Source organism: Cheilinus undulatus, linkage group 24, assembly GCF_018320785.1.
Source record: "Cheilinus undulatus linkage group 24, ASM1832078v1, whole genome shotgun sequence".
In the NCBI taxonomy this organism is placed as follows: Eukaryota; Metazoa; Chordata; class Actinopteri; order Labriformes; family Labridae; genus Cheilinus; species Cheilinus undulatus.
Genome location: NC_054888.1, coordinates 10,683,168 through 10,700,232, shown reverse-complemented (window position 1 = coordinate 10,700,232; position 17,065 = coordinate 10,683,168). Strand labels below are relative to the sequence as shown.

General features: G+C 37.6%; 2 protein-coding genes across 2 annotated transcripts; both read left to right on the top strand.

Annotated features, from left to right (window-relative positions):
- The first annotated feature begins 244 nt into the window (after nt 1–244).
- Nucleotides 245–12,598, top strand: slc19a2 (solute carrier family 19 member 2). The gene is made up of 6 exons (XM_041781746.1): nt 245–435; nt 5,684–6,250; nt 6,357–6,603; nt 6,744–6,936; nt 8,857–8,998; nt 9,079–12,598. The coding sequence occupies exons 1-6, from the start codon at nt 313–315 to the stop codon at nt 9,241–9,243; spliced, it is 1,437 nt and encodes a 478-aa protein (XP_041637680.1). The 5' UTR covers nt 245–312; the 3' UTR covers nt 9,244–12,598.
- Nucleotides 12,599–15,005: 2,407 nt separating this feature from the next.
- Nucleotides 15,006–17,001, top strand: arl6ip6 (ADP-ribosylation factor-like 6 interacting protein 6). The gene is made up of 4 exons (XM_041782142.1): nt 15,006–15,447; nt 16,002–16,055; nt 16,178–16,310; nt 16,550–17,001. Exons 1-4 carry the CDS (start codon nt 15,285–15,287, stop codon nt 16,641–16,643), a joined length of 444 nt encoding a protein of 147 aa, XP_041638076.1. The 5' UTR covers nt 15,006–15,284; the 3' UTR covers nt 16,644–17,001.
- The last annotated feature ends 64 nt before the right edge of the window (nt 17,002–17,065 follow it).

The window sequence follows — 17,065 nt, the reverse complement described above, 5'->3', positions numbered from 1 at the left end:
AAATACGTTTGATTTAGTTAATTTTTGTCATTTTTTAATAGCTGGAGGCGTACTGCATTAGTTTGTGATTTAAAAGAAAAAGTTTGTCCCCTTAAGTGATACAAAACGCCTATTTATCAATTCATTTCCTTCGTTTATCTATCAGCTTCTGTTGTTGCTGTTCCACATTCTGACCGTCTGGTGGCAGCAGTGAGCCGTGCTCTGGTAAATGCATCATGACAACCCACACCGTAGAAGAAGAGGGACCACTATGCCTTCAGCGGGCTGTCAGTAGAGGTCACGCGGCTGCTGCCTCCGCCGAGCCGACCCACGATGTCCGTGTTGTACCCCACCGTGCTGCTCTGTGTCTTCGGTTTCTTCTTCAGCCTGCGGCCCTCGGAGCCGTTCCTCACGGCCTTCCTGCTGGGACCGGACAAGAACCTGACGGAGAGCCAGGTGAGTTACCAGGCTAAAGCTAGTAACGGTTACGTCTTGAAAGCTTGCGTCATGTGGAAAAGTTTGACACATCGCACATTTTAACTCCATTTTTGTGTTTATTCCCATGCAGAACTGAACTACTGTGATGTCTTATTCTCTATACTATTAAAAAAAATCTTCTTTTACCCGCTTTTGCTTGAAAATTTACCAGAATTGCCCAAGTCAAATAGATAGAAATAATGAACTCCCACCTGTCTTAAGTATTGAAGCCAACAAGCCAACTACTATCGTTGCCATAATATCAGAACTTCAGTTTTCTGTATGATTCTAGCAGACATGATTCTTTTAATATCGTCAAAAATCTCCAGCCATTGTTTCTTTAAAAGCACCTGCTGTTGAAATCCTGACAGCACTTAATCGAGTTAAATTCCTTACAAAGATTTTACTGAGGTTGTTCCACTTGAAGGCTGGACTGAGAGGATGTTCCCACACCGTTATCAAGGTTTTTCTCGCTCATGGTTAAGTGTTGACTGGGTCTTCAAGGGTAAAGGGTAGCTGATTGTAGATATGAGAGGTTTCTATCCAATTTGCAAAACTGCAAATTCAATGCAGGTTTTGTATCTATCTGTCTGTCACGGTTGTTTAATCGTTGGAAGGATAAAACTGTGATCATGTTTCATTTAACTTGTGCAGCCCTGTTTTAACCCCCTCAGGTCTTTAACCCCTGATCTCCCTGAAGCAGAGACATTTGCTGAGGTTTCATCACCTTCATGTTGCATCAGAGCTCATCCACGTTTCTCACTCTGTCTATTTCCCTACCGTCAGGTTTGGTTTCTTTGTTCATGTGTCTCTATTTCCTCAACATTTACCCAACACACATTAATTTCAAGAAGTGTTTTCTTGACTTTATACTTCCCGTTCGGTGATGTGACAGTTAAACCTGTTTTACACTGAACCGTCAATGCAGACAGCCCCAGATAAAGCTCCATGTCTCTACCGTTTGTGCAGCTTTTGTTTTAGAAAACATGTCTGATTATGTGAAGGGTTGTTTTAAAAGAAAGGACTGGATGTCTTCTTAACGCTCATTTAATCTCGCTCCAACAAAATTCCAGGGCTTAACAATCCCTGTTGGAAAACTGGTTAAATCCTCTGGAATCTTTGCTTAATCCCAAAATAATTAGCTGGCCAAAATACATCCTGAATGACGAATCCTTCCTTAAAATCAGAGGGAGCCTGGTTCAGGATCTCATATTAGACCCTCTCACTGAGAGTCAGAGCCTTTCAAGGGCATGCAGAGTGTGATGGAGGACATTAGATTACGTCTGTGCTGCTTCATTTCTCCACTCCTACACCTAATAAAGTTTTGATTACTTCGATTAAGAGCCCCCTGGTGGAATTTACGTACATGGTTTGTGCTAACTGGTTTCCATTGGTCTTCTTAAACTTGCACTCTCCAAAAAACACCAAATATTCAAAGTATCCGTCACCCGCATCACCCCATAATAATTTTGGCTCGAACACTGGCCTCTTCTCACAGAGGCTGGACGCAGCCAAAAATGTTGCATTCAGGAGCATCCAGCAGCAAAATACAGAATTAATTCAGTCTGGAATCAGTGTAATCGGTCCAAAAGTAAGGTGTTCAAGATGCCCAGTCTACCTTTGAGTTGAAAATAAAACAAAACTCACTGAAATGATGTTTAAACCTTAACCAAACAAGAGAGAAGAAGAAGAAGACGGGGGAATGCAAGTTTCAGGAAATTTGGCGTCAAGAAGAAAACAGAGAACAACAATTCATGGCACCCAGTTGTTTTTTTTTAATAAAACGTTTTTGAACTTGGACAATGGAATTCAAAGCACGACACACAGACACTGAACACACCCTCACAAAGTATTCATACTTTTTTAAGGGGTGGAGGTCTAAAATAGTCTTTAAAAGGCTTTGATTTGACTTCAAAAACGGTCCAGCAACCCTGGAAGAAATTTCCCTGAAGTTTCTGAGATATCTCACTGGTTTGGTTGCTTGACCTACGACCTCCATGATATGTTTACTCCATCCTTGACCTGAACAGACATGCATGAGCACATACACAGGATGGACAGCCAAAAAACAAAAACTAAACCAAACAACTAAATGACCTTGACATTTTCATGTTTAAAAGTCATTAACTTTTGCAAGAAAAAATCTTACATTTTTGAATCTTAAAAAAATGATTAATCATTCAAAAAAATATATTTTCAAGTTTAGAAATGTATGATTTATTGGGGAAAACGCAAATGTGAAGTTTAAAAAGTCATATAATCAATAAAAAACATACATTTTCAATTATAAAAAAGTAATAAGCTGTGAGAAAAATCTTGACAATTTTTACAAATTTACAAGAAAAAATTGAAATGTTGGAGTCTAAAAATTCACTGATTCACAAGAAAAACTTTATTAAAAAGTCATCAAATATCAAACAACAACAAAAAACAATTTAGTTTGTGATTTACAAAAAAAAATTGAAATTTTTGGAGTTTTGAAGACACTTGTTGTTAAAAGAACAACTTTATTAGACCGACGCGTTTCGGCATGCAGCCTTCATCAGGGTCATCAAGAACCACATTACAAGCAGCATTTAAGTAGGGGAGAGTGGAAACAGAAAAAAATGTGAAAAAAAATCAAAATGCTACGAAATGACATAATTTAAACCAATCAAAAACAGCCACATATATTTATCAGCCAATGGGGTAACAGCACCAGGGAGTTGGTTGACTGATCATATGGTTTATGACCAGTGGACACTGCTAAAAAAGACACAGGGAGTGTCTGATTAACAGCCATGGACAAAATGTGCTGAAACAATCCAGAAAAATGACCACTAGGTGGGATTAGAGAGTATTCCTAGTGAACCTGGCCTCCTTTGTCCTCACAAGAAATTATTTCTTTTTTTAACAACTCACCATATCTCCAGATCTCTGGCACTGCCATGGGCACTAAAATGGCTCCCAGTTTTGCCTGTGTCTTTGTTGGTTTGCTTGAGAAAAAAACGTGCGTTTTTAACTCCTTCATAAAATGCTTTTACCTAATGTTTTTATTTAAAATGTTTTACCTCACCCACAGATGGCACTTTAAAATGGCCCCAGAATACTCTCTAATCCCACCTAGTGGTCATTTCCCTGTATCGTTTCAGCTCATCTTGCCCATGGCTGTTAATCAGACACTCCCTGTGCCTCTTTAGCAGTGTCCATTGGTCATAAACCATATGATCAGTCAACCAACTCCCTGGTGCTGTTACCCCATTGGCCGATAAATATATGTGGCTGTTTTTGATTGGTTTAAATTATGTAATTTAGTAACATTTTTTTTATTTCACATGTTTTTCTGTTTCCACATTACCCTATTCAAATGCTGCTTGCATTGTGGTTCTTGATGACCCTGATGAAGGCTGCATGCCGAAACGCGTCGGTCTAATGAAGTTGTTCTTTTAACTACAAGTGTTGCTGGAGATTTCTGTTCTCTTCAAGACCCTCCTCATCGTCCATGCACCTTTGGGAGTTGGTGAAGTTGTGCCAGATTTACCCACTTCAAATTTTTGGAGTTTGAAAGATTGTCAGGAAGTGACAGAAAGACAAACATTTTGTTCCGTTTTAGTTAAAAAAAAAAAAAACCCTTTAAACACAGGAAAACTTATGCTGGGAGAATTTTAGCCAGTTTAGGAAATTTTCAATTTAAAGTTTAAGTTGTAATCCAATAAAAAAAAAGTTTTCAAGTCTAAAGCATACAATTACAAATCTAAAAAAAAAGTAGTTAATTACAAGAAAAATCTTGAATATTGTTAGTTTAAAAAGTCATTCATAAACAAGAAAATAACCTGAAGGTTTCAAGATTAAAAAGTAATCATTTACAAGAAAAGATTTACTGTTTTATAGTGTAAAAGTTCATATATAAACCTTAAATTTCCATGTTGAAAAAGTTTTAGAATAATAAGAAAAACTTGAAATGTTCAAGTAGAAAAAGTCATCAACAGACAAGAAAAAAACATATTTTCAAAAAAATATATATATATTTTGGAGGACATATATGAACTTTGAATTTTAATATTTAAAAAAGTTTTCAAATAATGTGAAAAAAATTGAAATTGTCAAGTTTAGAAGGCAGTAGATTTTCAAGAAAAGAACGTAGAAGCTTTTTTAAGATATAAAAGTCTGAACTCGAGAAAAAAACTGAAATCCTCCGAGTTTATTAGGTCATTATTTACAAGAAAACATTTTGAATTCTAGAGGTTAAAAGAATGTCAATTAAAGGGAAATAAAATATTGAAATTTAAAGTTTAAAAAGTCTTGTGTTTACAGGGGAACTTGAAGTTTTCACATTTAAATTAAAGAGAAAACACTTGAAGGTTTCAACTCTAAGCAGCTGTTGATGAGAAATGAAAAATTAAAATTTTGTGTTTATAAACTTGTGCATTCACAGGAAAAGTTTTAAAAGGCGATGCTAGAAAAATACTACAGCTGAGTATTCAACAGTCCTACATTTACTAGAAAAAGTAGAAATGTTGGAGCTAAAGTCACCAATAGGCAGGAAAAATACTTTTAACTTCTGAGATGAAAAAGTCATGATTTAGAAAAAAAATGTACTCTTTTGGAGCTTCTGAAGTCATATATAGACAAGAAAAAAAACTTACATTTTCAGATTTAAAAAGTATTAAAATAATGACTGAAATCTTAAAAAAAATTTAGGTTTAAATGACAGCATGTTTTTGACATGTCTGAAAGTAAGAAAGAAATGTATTTGGTCGTACTTGACAGAAAAAAATGAATTTTAAAGTTTAAAAAGTTACATCTACAGAAAAAAACTCATGAAAAATTAAAAAACTTTGTGTTCTAAAAGCTGTAAATTAACGAGAAAAAAAGTGGAATTTTGGAGTTTGAAAACTTACACACTTTCAAGAAAAAATACTTAAATTTAGAGTTTATAAAGTCAAATTTGTAAGTAAAAACTTGACATTTTTGTGTTTAGAGAGTTATAAATTCACAAGAGCCAAAAGTCAGATTTTTTGACATTGTAAAGGTGAATTGCGTGGAATAAAATCACACCAGATGAAATGTTTTGCCTTGCACAAGTCCTGACCGATCTCTGAGGAAATCCTTGTGATTTTAGTCCAGAATCAACCTGTTATCATTCTGGTCTTTGAAGAGATACTGCTGTAAACTGGGGCAATGCAAGACAAACACTAAACTGACTAATTTAGCTCTGATTTGTGTATTTCTTCTCTTTAATCCACAGGTAGTGAATGAAATCTTTCCCGTATGGACGTACTCGTACCTGGCGTTGCTGTTCCCCGTCTTCCTGGTCACAGACTACCTCTGTTACAAGCCCGTTCTGGTGCTTCAGGCCACCAGTTTAGTCGTGACGTACGTGATGCTGCTGAAGACTGACGGCCTCCTCGCCATGCAGCTCCTGGAGTTCTTCTTTGGCCTGGCCACGGCCGCCGAGGTCGCCTACTACTCGTACATCTACAGCGTGGTGGATCCGGCCTACTACAAGAGAGTAACGGGTTTCTGCCGCTCCGTCACTCTCTTCGGATCGGCCGCCGGCTCTTTGATCGGTCAGCTTCTGCTCTCCGTGGCCAAAGTCCAGCTGATCCACCTCGTCATCATCACACTGACGTCGGCCTCCGTGGCCTTTGTTGCCCCGTGGTTTCTCCCAATGCCGAAGAGGAGTCTTTTTTTCCACGAAAGTCCAGGATCGGTGGAGGAGGAGGAGAGAGAGAGGAGGAGCAGCGCCGCCCTGCTGGAGAAGGCTGAAGACACAGAGCATAAAGCGCCTCAAAATGGGCAGGACGTCTCCACAGTAACAAGCCTTATTTTAACTTCCTGAATTTTGATTTGAATATTTCACTGTGTTTTTTTGGCACCAAAATAAAATCTGGACCATGTTGGGGCTTCTCTCCTGGCAGATACCCAACGCTCCAGACACAAAAATTCCTCCTATGGGTCTTCTGGATGTGCTGCGGATGCTGTTTGAAGACTTCCTGCAGTGCTACAAGTGTCGCCCCCTGCTGGCGTGGTCAGTTTGGTGGGCTCTGGCGACCTGCGGATACTTCCAGATCATCAACTACGCCCAGCCGCTGTGGGAGAAAGTTCGACCCTCGCAGGATTATGAGATCTATAACGGATATGTGGAGACGCTGTCCACGCTGCTGGGTGAGCGGGACACTTAAAGATGAAATTCCTCATCTTTCCAAAGCATTCTGTTCATTTTGCTGTTAAATAAACTCCAGAATGTGAATGAAGGTACATAAAGGTGGGTGATAGATGGAGTTACTTCCCCTGTGTGTCTCCAGGCGCTCTGGCGGCCCTCCTGGTGGGTTACCTCCCCGTGTGCTGGTCTCTGTGGGGCGAGCTGGTTCTGTGCGTCCTCTCCCTGCTCATGGCGGCATGCGTGTTCGCCATGGACATAGTGAAAAACATCTGGCTGTGCTACGGCTCGTACATCCTCTTCAGAGCCACGTACATGCTGCTCATCACCGTGGCGACGTGAGTACACAGCAGGAACGAGGAGTTTGATACACAGCTGTGAAAAAGTGTTTTCCCCCCTCCTCATTTCTTTTTCTTTTTTATTTTAGTCAAACTTAAATGTTTCAGATTGTCAGACATATTTAATATGATACAGATAACCTGAGTAATTAGAGTACTCATTTATTAACCCTTAAGAGTTCCTTTAGTATCCTAACACTTTTCTTGTTAAGGACAAAAAATGCCTGCTTCCCAAAAACTGCTGTAAAAATAGAATTTATTAATATTTCTATTCACTTTAAAAGTCACATTTTTAAAACAGCTTCAGCCTGAAATGTACATATCAAATATTAATTATATATGTCTTTTTTTTTACCCCTTTAAAGGCCAGCATGTTTACACAACTCCACTGTTTTTTAAGGGGAGAAAACCCTTAAAAATAAAAATAATGATTTCAAAAAACATTTGAGGGAGTATTTGTTGAATATTATTATTATTAGGTCCTGAGATGGGTCAATGATAGGCAGCAGCATTCATTTTGATGTTATTTTTGTTACAGTGTCAAATTGAAAAAATTCACTCGTGGCCCTAATTACAAAAATGTCAGCTTTCTAAAATCAGCTGTATAGATTATATTTATTACCATTTTTTTTACTTTAAACACTTAATTCTTTGAAACTACTTCAGCCTGAAATATACATAGCAAATATCAATTATATTTTGGGGTATTTTAACCCTTTGAAGGCCAGTATGTTCACATAACTCCAGAGTTTTTTATTAGAAAAAAAGAAGAAAAAAACAACAAAAACATTTCCCATAAAATACATTTCAAGATGTATTTGCTTATTATTTTTATCAGGATCTAAGATGGTGCAATGACTGGTAGCAACATTGATTTTTCAGATTTATTATTTTTCTTTGCAGTGTTAGATTAAAAAGAAAACTAACACTTGTGGCCCTAATGACAAAAATGTCAGCTTCCTAAAATCAGCTATAAAAATTTGATATATTATTATTCTTTCCTCTCTAAAAGAGTCAATCTTTTAAAACTACTTCAGCCTGAAATGAACATATCAAATATTTGTTTTATTTAGTGGATTTTAACCCTTTAAAGGCCGGTATGTTTAAACAACACCAGTCTTTATTTAAAAATAAAAATAAGAAATACATTTCAATAAGTATTTGATTATTTTTATCATTATGCTGTAAGTTGGGTCAATGATTGAGAGAACATTGGTTTTGATACATTATTATAATATTTTTTGCGGAGTCAGATTTAAAATAAAAATCACACTTGTGGCCCTAATGAAAAAAAATCAGCTTCCCTAAAATGCTTAAGAAATATTATATATTAGTATTTGTTTAGACTCTTAACTAGTCAGTATTTTAAAACTACTTCAGCCTGAAATATCCATATCAAATATGAATTATATTTTGGGGTTTTTAACCCTTTAAAGGTCAGTATGTTTACACAATGCCACTGTTTTGATAGAACCAAAACCACAAAAACTCACACACTTTTTTTTTTTTACACACATTTCATTATCCAACATCAATAGACACACACTTGTCATTTCAGTTGCAAGTCATTCTTGCAGAAAACAGTAAAAAGTGTAGAATTTTGCTGCATGCTTTAAATAGGAAAAGTAGCACCATCTGGTGGACAAATATAAACATTTGAAATTGAAAGGTAGCAGTCCAAAATGAAATCTTAACACAAAGGAATGCATCAGTTTATGTTACGATGGATCAAAAATGTCATTTTCAGTGGTTTTCCATGGGACATTTTTTGTCCTCTGGGACAAATATGTTGTTTTCTGTGAATTCATTCAACAGCCAAAATGGCTTGAAAATAGAAATCTGAATGGCACAAGAATCTTTTTGCTGCAGGACCATATTTTTTGGTGTGTTTCACTGTTTTTCTGCCTTTTCATTGTTTAGCTTTCAGATCGCAGCCAGTCTGAACATGCGGCGTTATGCTTTGGTGTTTGGGGTCAACACCTTCATGGCCCTGCTGCTGCAGACTCTGCTCACGCTGGTCGTCGTCGACTCGGTCGGCCTCGGCCTCGACGTCTTCACCCAGGTAAGAAAGAACCACGATCCTCGCTGCTTTTTCCTCCTGCTGTGTAGATTTCATCCTGAGCCTTCTTTCTCTCCCTTTAGTTCTTCATCTACAGTGGATACTTCGCCCTCATTTCGATGATCTTCTTCATCGCCGGGCTCTACAAACTGGTCTCCAGGAGGTGCTCTGCGGAGGAGGTATTAGCCAACGGCTCGGCAGATACGGGGTCAGACCCGCCTCTGAACGGGGACGCCTGCTCCAGCTGAACATTTTCATGATGCAAAGGCAGGAAAGGTGAGAGAGCAGAGCAGAGCTGCAGCCAGAGTCAGATCACAGGACGACTTAAAACTGTTTGACAGCTCTCTTTGTCTCTTTGTGGGGCTGTAACTGACTGAAGTTTGTCAAAGGAACTACAAACCTCCATATCATCATACTCCTCTCATAGTTAAGCAGACTTAAAAGCATTTCCATCCAACTAGACCTCATGACTAGACTAGACTTTAGTTGTTAAATGAGCTCAAGTTTACGTAGCTTCACATGCAGCCTGGGATAATCTCTTATAATTATAATCAGCTTCTGCTAAAAGCCTCACAAACCTTTAAAACTGAAGGAACTCAGTTATAAAATCAAGCAGAGTGACTCTAAAACCCCTCCTATCAGCTGGAAAAACACTGCCTGTTAACTTAAAAAGCTTTGCTTGCTGTCTTTAGTGGCTAAAAACCCCAGATCTGTTTCTTTTGATGGCCTTTGGCACCGATTTAGACCCATTTAAACCCTACAAATGAAGGAACCCTTATTTTAATAGAAGCCAAGTAAACTCCCAACCCATCCGGATATACTGGGGGCTCAAAACATCATGAGAAAAACATGGATTTTTGAAGGAACCTGCTTTAACTGGGGGATTATTTGAATTTTCTTAAGATTAAAAGAAGGACTCTTTAAGTAAGAAGAGTCTTTACATGCTTTCAACCCCTCCTGACATGCTGACTGCAAAAAAACACAAGAAAAATACCCATTTTTAACATGGGAAGACTTTATTTAGTGTGCAAAACACTGCAATTTTTCCCCTCTGAGCGTATTTATTTAGTAGTTACTAGTTACAGTCTCTGAATTTGTTTTGAGGAGGGGTAGACCTTCATGGATAATTTGGCACCAATTCATAACTAGTAAAACTATATAAATGAAGGAATCCTTCTCTGAATAGAAGCTAAAAAAACTTGACGTGTGCTGATGAACTTGGGCTGCAAAACAGCCGACAAATCAACGATTTTTGAGCAGGAAACCCCTTTATTCAGTAAACTAATGGTTTATAATCTCTGAATATGTTTGTTTTAAAGAGGATGTTAGTATTGGCTGTGAATATCAGCATATATCGACTATAGATTTTGCCCGTATATACTAATTATTAGAGGAGTTAATGGCCGGACCAACAGACTTATGTTGGCTGAGGGTTTTTGATGTATCTACACTCATTCTTTAAACTTTGAAGTGTTATTTATGGACTAAATTTCTTTGTCAATTCCCAAACCTTAAAGGATGGAAGTTTTATGTCTGAAAAACATTCAAAAATGAATCTGTAAATATCGGCAAAAGCCCGAGCTTGCAACCCCTCCATGAAAAACACTCATTTTTAACACTGACTGACTTTATTAAGTCCTGATTGGTTTTGACGCCTGGAAAAGTTGCTTTTAAAGAGTGGTAGATTGTAGTAGATTTACAAAATCTTTGTAAACGATATAAGAAAAGAAGACATCTATGCCTAGTTACAAACTTGACAGGATGCAAGCCAATTTGAACATGCCGTGGCAGCAGAGCAGCATCAGAAAAGCCCACTTTTTAAAAATAAACCTTACTTTATTCTGTTTATTTGAGAGCTGGATAGTTCAGCTGCTGCTAAAACCTGGATTACTTAAAAAGAATAAATAAAAATAGCCCCTCCTGACATGTTAGGTCTGCAAAACACTTGAGTTTTAACATGGGCAAACTTTATTTGTCTGCTTTACACATTTTGATCTGTTAGTAATGGAGACGCAGGGGCTTTCATTGATAATTTGGCTCTAGTTTGTCGCCACTAGACACAAGGCTAGCAGGCTCTGAGCTCCTCCTGCGGATCTGTTTCTGCAGAATAGCATGAGAAAACCCCTATAAAACTGCTGTCTTTAACATGTTTACCTATTTTAACCGCTAGCTGTGGTTGTTTTAGAAAAGCGCACACCTCTACACCTCTGAGTAAAATTCCTGATAATCACTGACAGTTCATTTTCTGACTCGGGTTACAGCTTGTTACGCTGCTGCTCCTGCACTGCTGCAGCTGAGAGAACGAGGGTGTTGAAATTGAGATGAAAAAATGTACACTGACTTTGAGGGCTGACGCCTTGTTTGCACTTTTTTTTTTATAATCAAAGTGGGTCGGGGAATCTCCAGGGATGTTGGTTTTTAAACCCTTTAAGATGATAAATGCTGATTTAAAAGATCAGACTACTAATCAGAGATTAAAGATTGTGTCTTATGTACATCGCTTGCTTGTATGGAGCCCTTTTGCCTTAGAACACTTCAACAGCACTTTATAAGGCAGCATTTATCTTCTAAACAAGCCAAAAAAACTTTTATTTTTCTATTTATTCTTTCCTCCTGCTGTTGTGTGTTGTACTATCATTGATAAGTGTTATACTCTAAGGACTATCAGTGTTACGCTTATAAATGTTGCTTTTTATGAACACAATCGTGCCTGTGTAAGACGCTCATCACTCTTAAACTTCTTGATTGATAACTTGATCTGTAAAGTGCCTCAAACGTTCAAAAATATCAACAGCTGCTTCATCGTACAGAAGGCTAGATCCCTGATTTTCCCAGGGATTTTAAGAGCTTCTCCTTGAGTTTCTTTTCAAAAATGCAATTAAAAAAAAAAAAGAGCAGAAAACTTCGTAGCACAAAAGTAGACGCTCTGAAAAACAGGCAATACTTGAAATTCGATTCTTCTGCATTGGTTTACTTTGCACATGGTTTTTATTGACAACAAGTGAAATATTGATTGAGCTTTAATGTGTGAATGCGATGACCAAATTATTCTAAAACATCATGAAACTTTGGAAGAAATTACCAATTTGGAAAAAAAGTCTTCCAAGAATGTAATCGTGACATGTGGGAAAGTGGGATCACTTTCAGCAATGTGTGTTTTTTTTATTTCTTACTTTCTGTTACACTGTAAACAAACATAACTGTTGTGTTTTTACATGGTTTTGACACATTACATACAATTTGGGTGTCAGATACCAGGTGATAATCATCACTGCTTGGTGTATAAACCTGAAATTTTAGTTCTGTGTCTCCAACAGAGTTGAAATAACATTGCAACTTTTAACTCTTATTTACAAAGAGAAACACTTCATTGATCATACATTATAATGACGAAATGAAGTGCATTCCCTGGTTGTATTATGTTTATCTTTTCTGATGTTGTTGGAATTAATGTGTAAAGAATGAGAGGTATGTGTTTATTCCTCTGTTAAAACTTTGCCTTTTTTAGACCTTGATGTAAATGAACTGTCTTTGTTGTCTGTCAGAACTGTAAAGATTTCTTTTAAAATGTGGCTTGAGTAAAATGACTGTGTTTCTTTTGCATTTCTCTTTGTGTTTTTTCAGATTTCTTTATTATTATTTTTATTAGAAAGTGGAAGCATTTAGGAACAACAGCAACTCAGTAAAGGCTCATTGTGCTCTACACACCTATGAAAACAGATCTGCGCATTTTATACATTACAGCCATCAATGCATTCACACTTGCGTACATCTGTTATGTTGGAGTGGACATTGAAAAACTCATCCACTAAAGGTCACCGTCTCTCACCGAGCTACTTTGATGCAGCTCCGTCTGCCCCATAGAGCAGTGCTACTCTACTGGTTGGGCATCAGGACCCAACACCACTTAAGAGAAATCGCAACCCAATATTTTTGAGAATGTTCAACCACTCAAATTTATTAAATGACAAAATGTGGACCCTAAATTTTAAAAAAAGCATATTTAAAAATCACATACTTACAGAAGTACAATCATGCAAACATCTTATTTTACTCTATTTTCCCAAAACAGCATGGAAATTTGGTAATCACTCCAGGAATTTCCTCTATCTTATGAAAACCATCAGTGAGTTCTAAAGAAAAGGAGATAAGGAAGACTGATATCGTTGTGTTTTCTAACAACTCACTCAATATTTCTCAATATTCTCTCAGAATAAGTAATTATTTTTCTGCCCCCCCCCCCCCCCCCCAAATTATTCTTCTTCGTTGTATTTTGCTTCTCTGGGTTGAACTGTTGGCTGGGTTGCTCAACACTGCCCCCACCTCTGGCTGTGGTATTGCAACGTTTGGTAAGCTTCGAGAGAACAGACAAAAAATGGATGAAATGAACGCAGAGCACTGTCAGCATCAGCACCTGACCTCATAACTGCTCTAAAGAATGGATGGGTACAAATTCCTACAGAAACACTACTTTGATTTTAGAACAAATTACAGCCAGTGACTCATTTTCTGTGGATATTTCAGCAATAACTGGTCAATTTTGCGATGTAAAATCCTTTTCTTTTTATTTGGAAGACATGTCATGACCCCTCCTTGGTGTTTTGCTAACCCCCAGTAGTCCTCAACCCTGCTCAACCAAAGAGCTAAATTGTTGGAAAAATACATTTGCTAGATCCACAATCTAAGTGGTGAAAAGTGTCAATTAAGTTAAAAGTTGCAAAAATGGTAAAAAGCAGCAAACACTGGGAGATGGTTGCGAGGTGACCAAATAATGAGTTAAAAGTGGCAAAAATGTTGCAAAAACTGAATGAAACGTGACTAAAATGGGCAAAAATCAGAAAAAAGGTGGGAAAATGGGTGATAAGTGACCAAAAATTGCAAAAGGCAACTTAAATGGGTGAGAAGAGGAAAAAGGGAGCAAAAAATTGCAAAAAGCAGGATAAAAGTGTCAAAAGGGGAGGACAGTGACAAAAATAAGTGGCAAAAACGGGCTTCAAGCAGCAAAGACTGGGAGAAAAGTGGCAAAAAAGAGCAGAAAATGGCAAAAATGTGTGAAAAGTGGCCAAAAAAATTAGTCACAGGTGGCAAAAATGCTTCAAAAGTGGCAAAGATGTTGCAAAAATGAGTGAAAAGTGACTAAAATGGGCAGAAATCAGAAAAAAATGTGGGATAAATGAGCAAAAAAGCATGAAAGAGTGGCGAAATGGGAAATTACTAAGATTTTTTGTTAAAAAAGCTGGATAAAAGTGTCAAAAATGGACTAAAAGCGGTACAAATGGAATTAAAGTAGCAAAAAATTGCAAATAAGGACAATGGAAGTATAAGTTTGACAATTAAAGCCTACTGTGTAAGTGTGGGGAACAAACTGATTAATGTTACTTGAAATGGATAGTTTCTGGGGTAAACTTTTCCTTTTTGAGGTTTTCTGGGGGAATAATGTTTCAAATTAAGACATAAAAGAGCCACAAATCATCAAAAATGAGCCACACGTTAAGTATCATTGCCCTAAGGGGGTCCCAACCCCACTTTGGGAACCAGTGATCTTTAGGAAATCAGGAAAGCAAAGTGTGATCCTGTAGTAGAGTTAATTTTAATGAGCATAAACAGCCTAAAGGTTATTAAGAATTTACTATCTTAATCTCAGTTTTTGTTTGTGTGACAACTGTGATAAAAGTATCATAAATCATGCCCTTATTATATGGAACAACTTTAATTTATTTACGTGCAAATCCATAAAAGTACTGAGTGAAACCAACCTTGTTAAACAATAAAGGTTATCGTTATCAGTAGCATTACTTTCATTAATTTTTCGTATCTTTATTTCTATTATTATTGTTAATATGGCACATTAATTTAAAAATCTTTCACTGTAAATTACAAAATTTGTTAACAAGATGTAAAAAAAAAGGTTTGAAATTCTTGAAGGTTTAAAACGAACTGTAGAAAGGTTTGTTAGTAGATTTCTAACAACGGGAGAGCCCGAGGGACAATCTTTATTGCGGAAGTGCGACAGAAAAAGCGAAGAAGGGAATGTGCTGCTACAGCTTCCGATGCATTGAACCGAATATTTATATGAAATTAATATGAAAAGTAGATTAATAATGACTGACTTATAACTCTGTGTAAGCTATGCGTTTTCCTTGTTTTGTTTGTTAAATTAGACACTTAAAGCTAGGCTACAACAGGATGCCGAGGAGATCGAAGGACTGGGAAAGTTCGGGTCGATAAGTTTTCTTCGGATGATTTCCAGCGAACAAAGACTGTTTTTACGAGACGTGGAGGGACAAACATGTCCACAGAGAGACGCGGAGGGACTCCAGCACCAGGAGGGGTGGTTAGCACCAGTAACGGGCCCAAACAGTGGTCCTTCACCGTGCTGTCGGTGCTGAGCTCGGCTGCTGCCATGGCTGCTGTCGGCTGCTTGTGCGCCTTCATTTACCCCATCCTGAAAGGTATGAAAAACACATTTAAACCTCATTTATTTAATACTGAATGGTTAAAAATACCCATTTAATTCATTTACCCAATACTGAAAGGAATTTAAAAGACACGCACCTCATTTATCCAGTACTTAAAGGTTAAAAATGCACATATATGTAAGTTATCTGATTCTTAAAGGTAGGAAACACCTATATGCCTCATTTGTCCAGTCCTCAAAGATAATAAATAAACCCCCTTTACCAAGGAAACTTACAGTTTTTGCCCTACACTCATGTATTTGCTTCCTAACAAAAATTCCTGACAAATTGGTAGGAAAAATAACTTCCTTTTGAGTTTTTAATCCACTGTAGTAAGACATAAAAGTTTATCTAGATGATGCTCTGCAAAGTTCATGGATGCCTGCATGATGGATTAAACATGGAAATATGTTTTCAAAGCTTCCTTAAGACCGGGGATGGGGGGCTTTATAGTGAAAAGAGTATTAAAAATATGCTAATTTGGTATGTAAGTGCACTTTAATGATAGTTTGATGGTCTTTATGGCTCTTTTCTTTGTCATCTTGCAGAGCTGCGGGTGGAGAGAGTGAAAGGAGAGGACGGGACTGAACAGAGGATTTTAGGCGAGTGTAAACCTGTTTATATCCACTCCTCCATCAGGATCTTTTTTGAGAAAAACATCCCTTCAAGGTCCACTTGGACTTTTTTTGGACGTGTGTGAAATAAATGTTGTGAATGTGTGCAGGCTTCTGGAGTATTCTGGTGCTGTCAGTGTTAGCAGGAAGTATCTGCTGCGTCTTCTCGTGGACTCTCACCTACATCGACTCACACCAGCCGGGGAGGGAGATCCCATCGCTGCTGACGCCTGCAGACTTCAGGTAAAAGGATGCAACAGTGTGCAAAATCTGTGGCCAGCACTCCCAGACTTTGCAGTAAGTTCTGTTAGTTAAAGTGTTGAAATCTGCATATTAAGACTGAATGACTTGATGGGATTCACACTAGCGTCTTTTACTTGTTTGTTGTCTTTCTACGTGTTGGCTGCCATTTTTGTGCAATGCCCTCTGACTGTTGTTGTCATGCATATTCAACATATTTTTTGTTTGTGGATTTCTTGCAGAGACGTATCGGGCCACAGTCTCCACATGGGTTATGGCGTCGCCGCTCTTAACGGCATCATGGCGATGATCACCGTCATCTGGAGCCTCACCTGACACACACTAAAAATATACTGATGTTTCCACAGTAAAGTTTATTTTATTAAGCCGGCCAACAATTTCCAAAAAGTTTGTGCATTTGATTTTGAATTTGATGGTAGCAGGATCTCAAGAAAGGCGTCCCTAGTTTCCATGAAGAATTTCAAATTTTAATTTATCTGACCACAGAACAGTTTTCCGTTTTTCCTCAGTCCTTTTAAATGAGATCTGGCTCTCAGGAGACTGTGCAGTTTCTGGATTGTGTTCACTTATTGCAGGGGTGTCAAACTCAATCACAGCAGGGGCTGAATCCTGGATTTAGGTCTAACCTGAGGGCCTAACAGGGTCAACGTTTAACCATAACTGTCAACTCTATTTTTACCAGTAATAAAATATGAAGAAACAGCACTGATGATAAACCATTTGGAAATTCAAAAAAC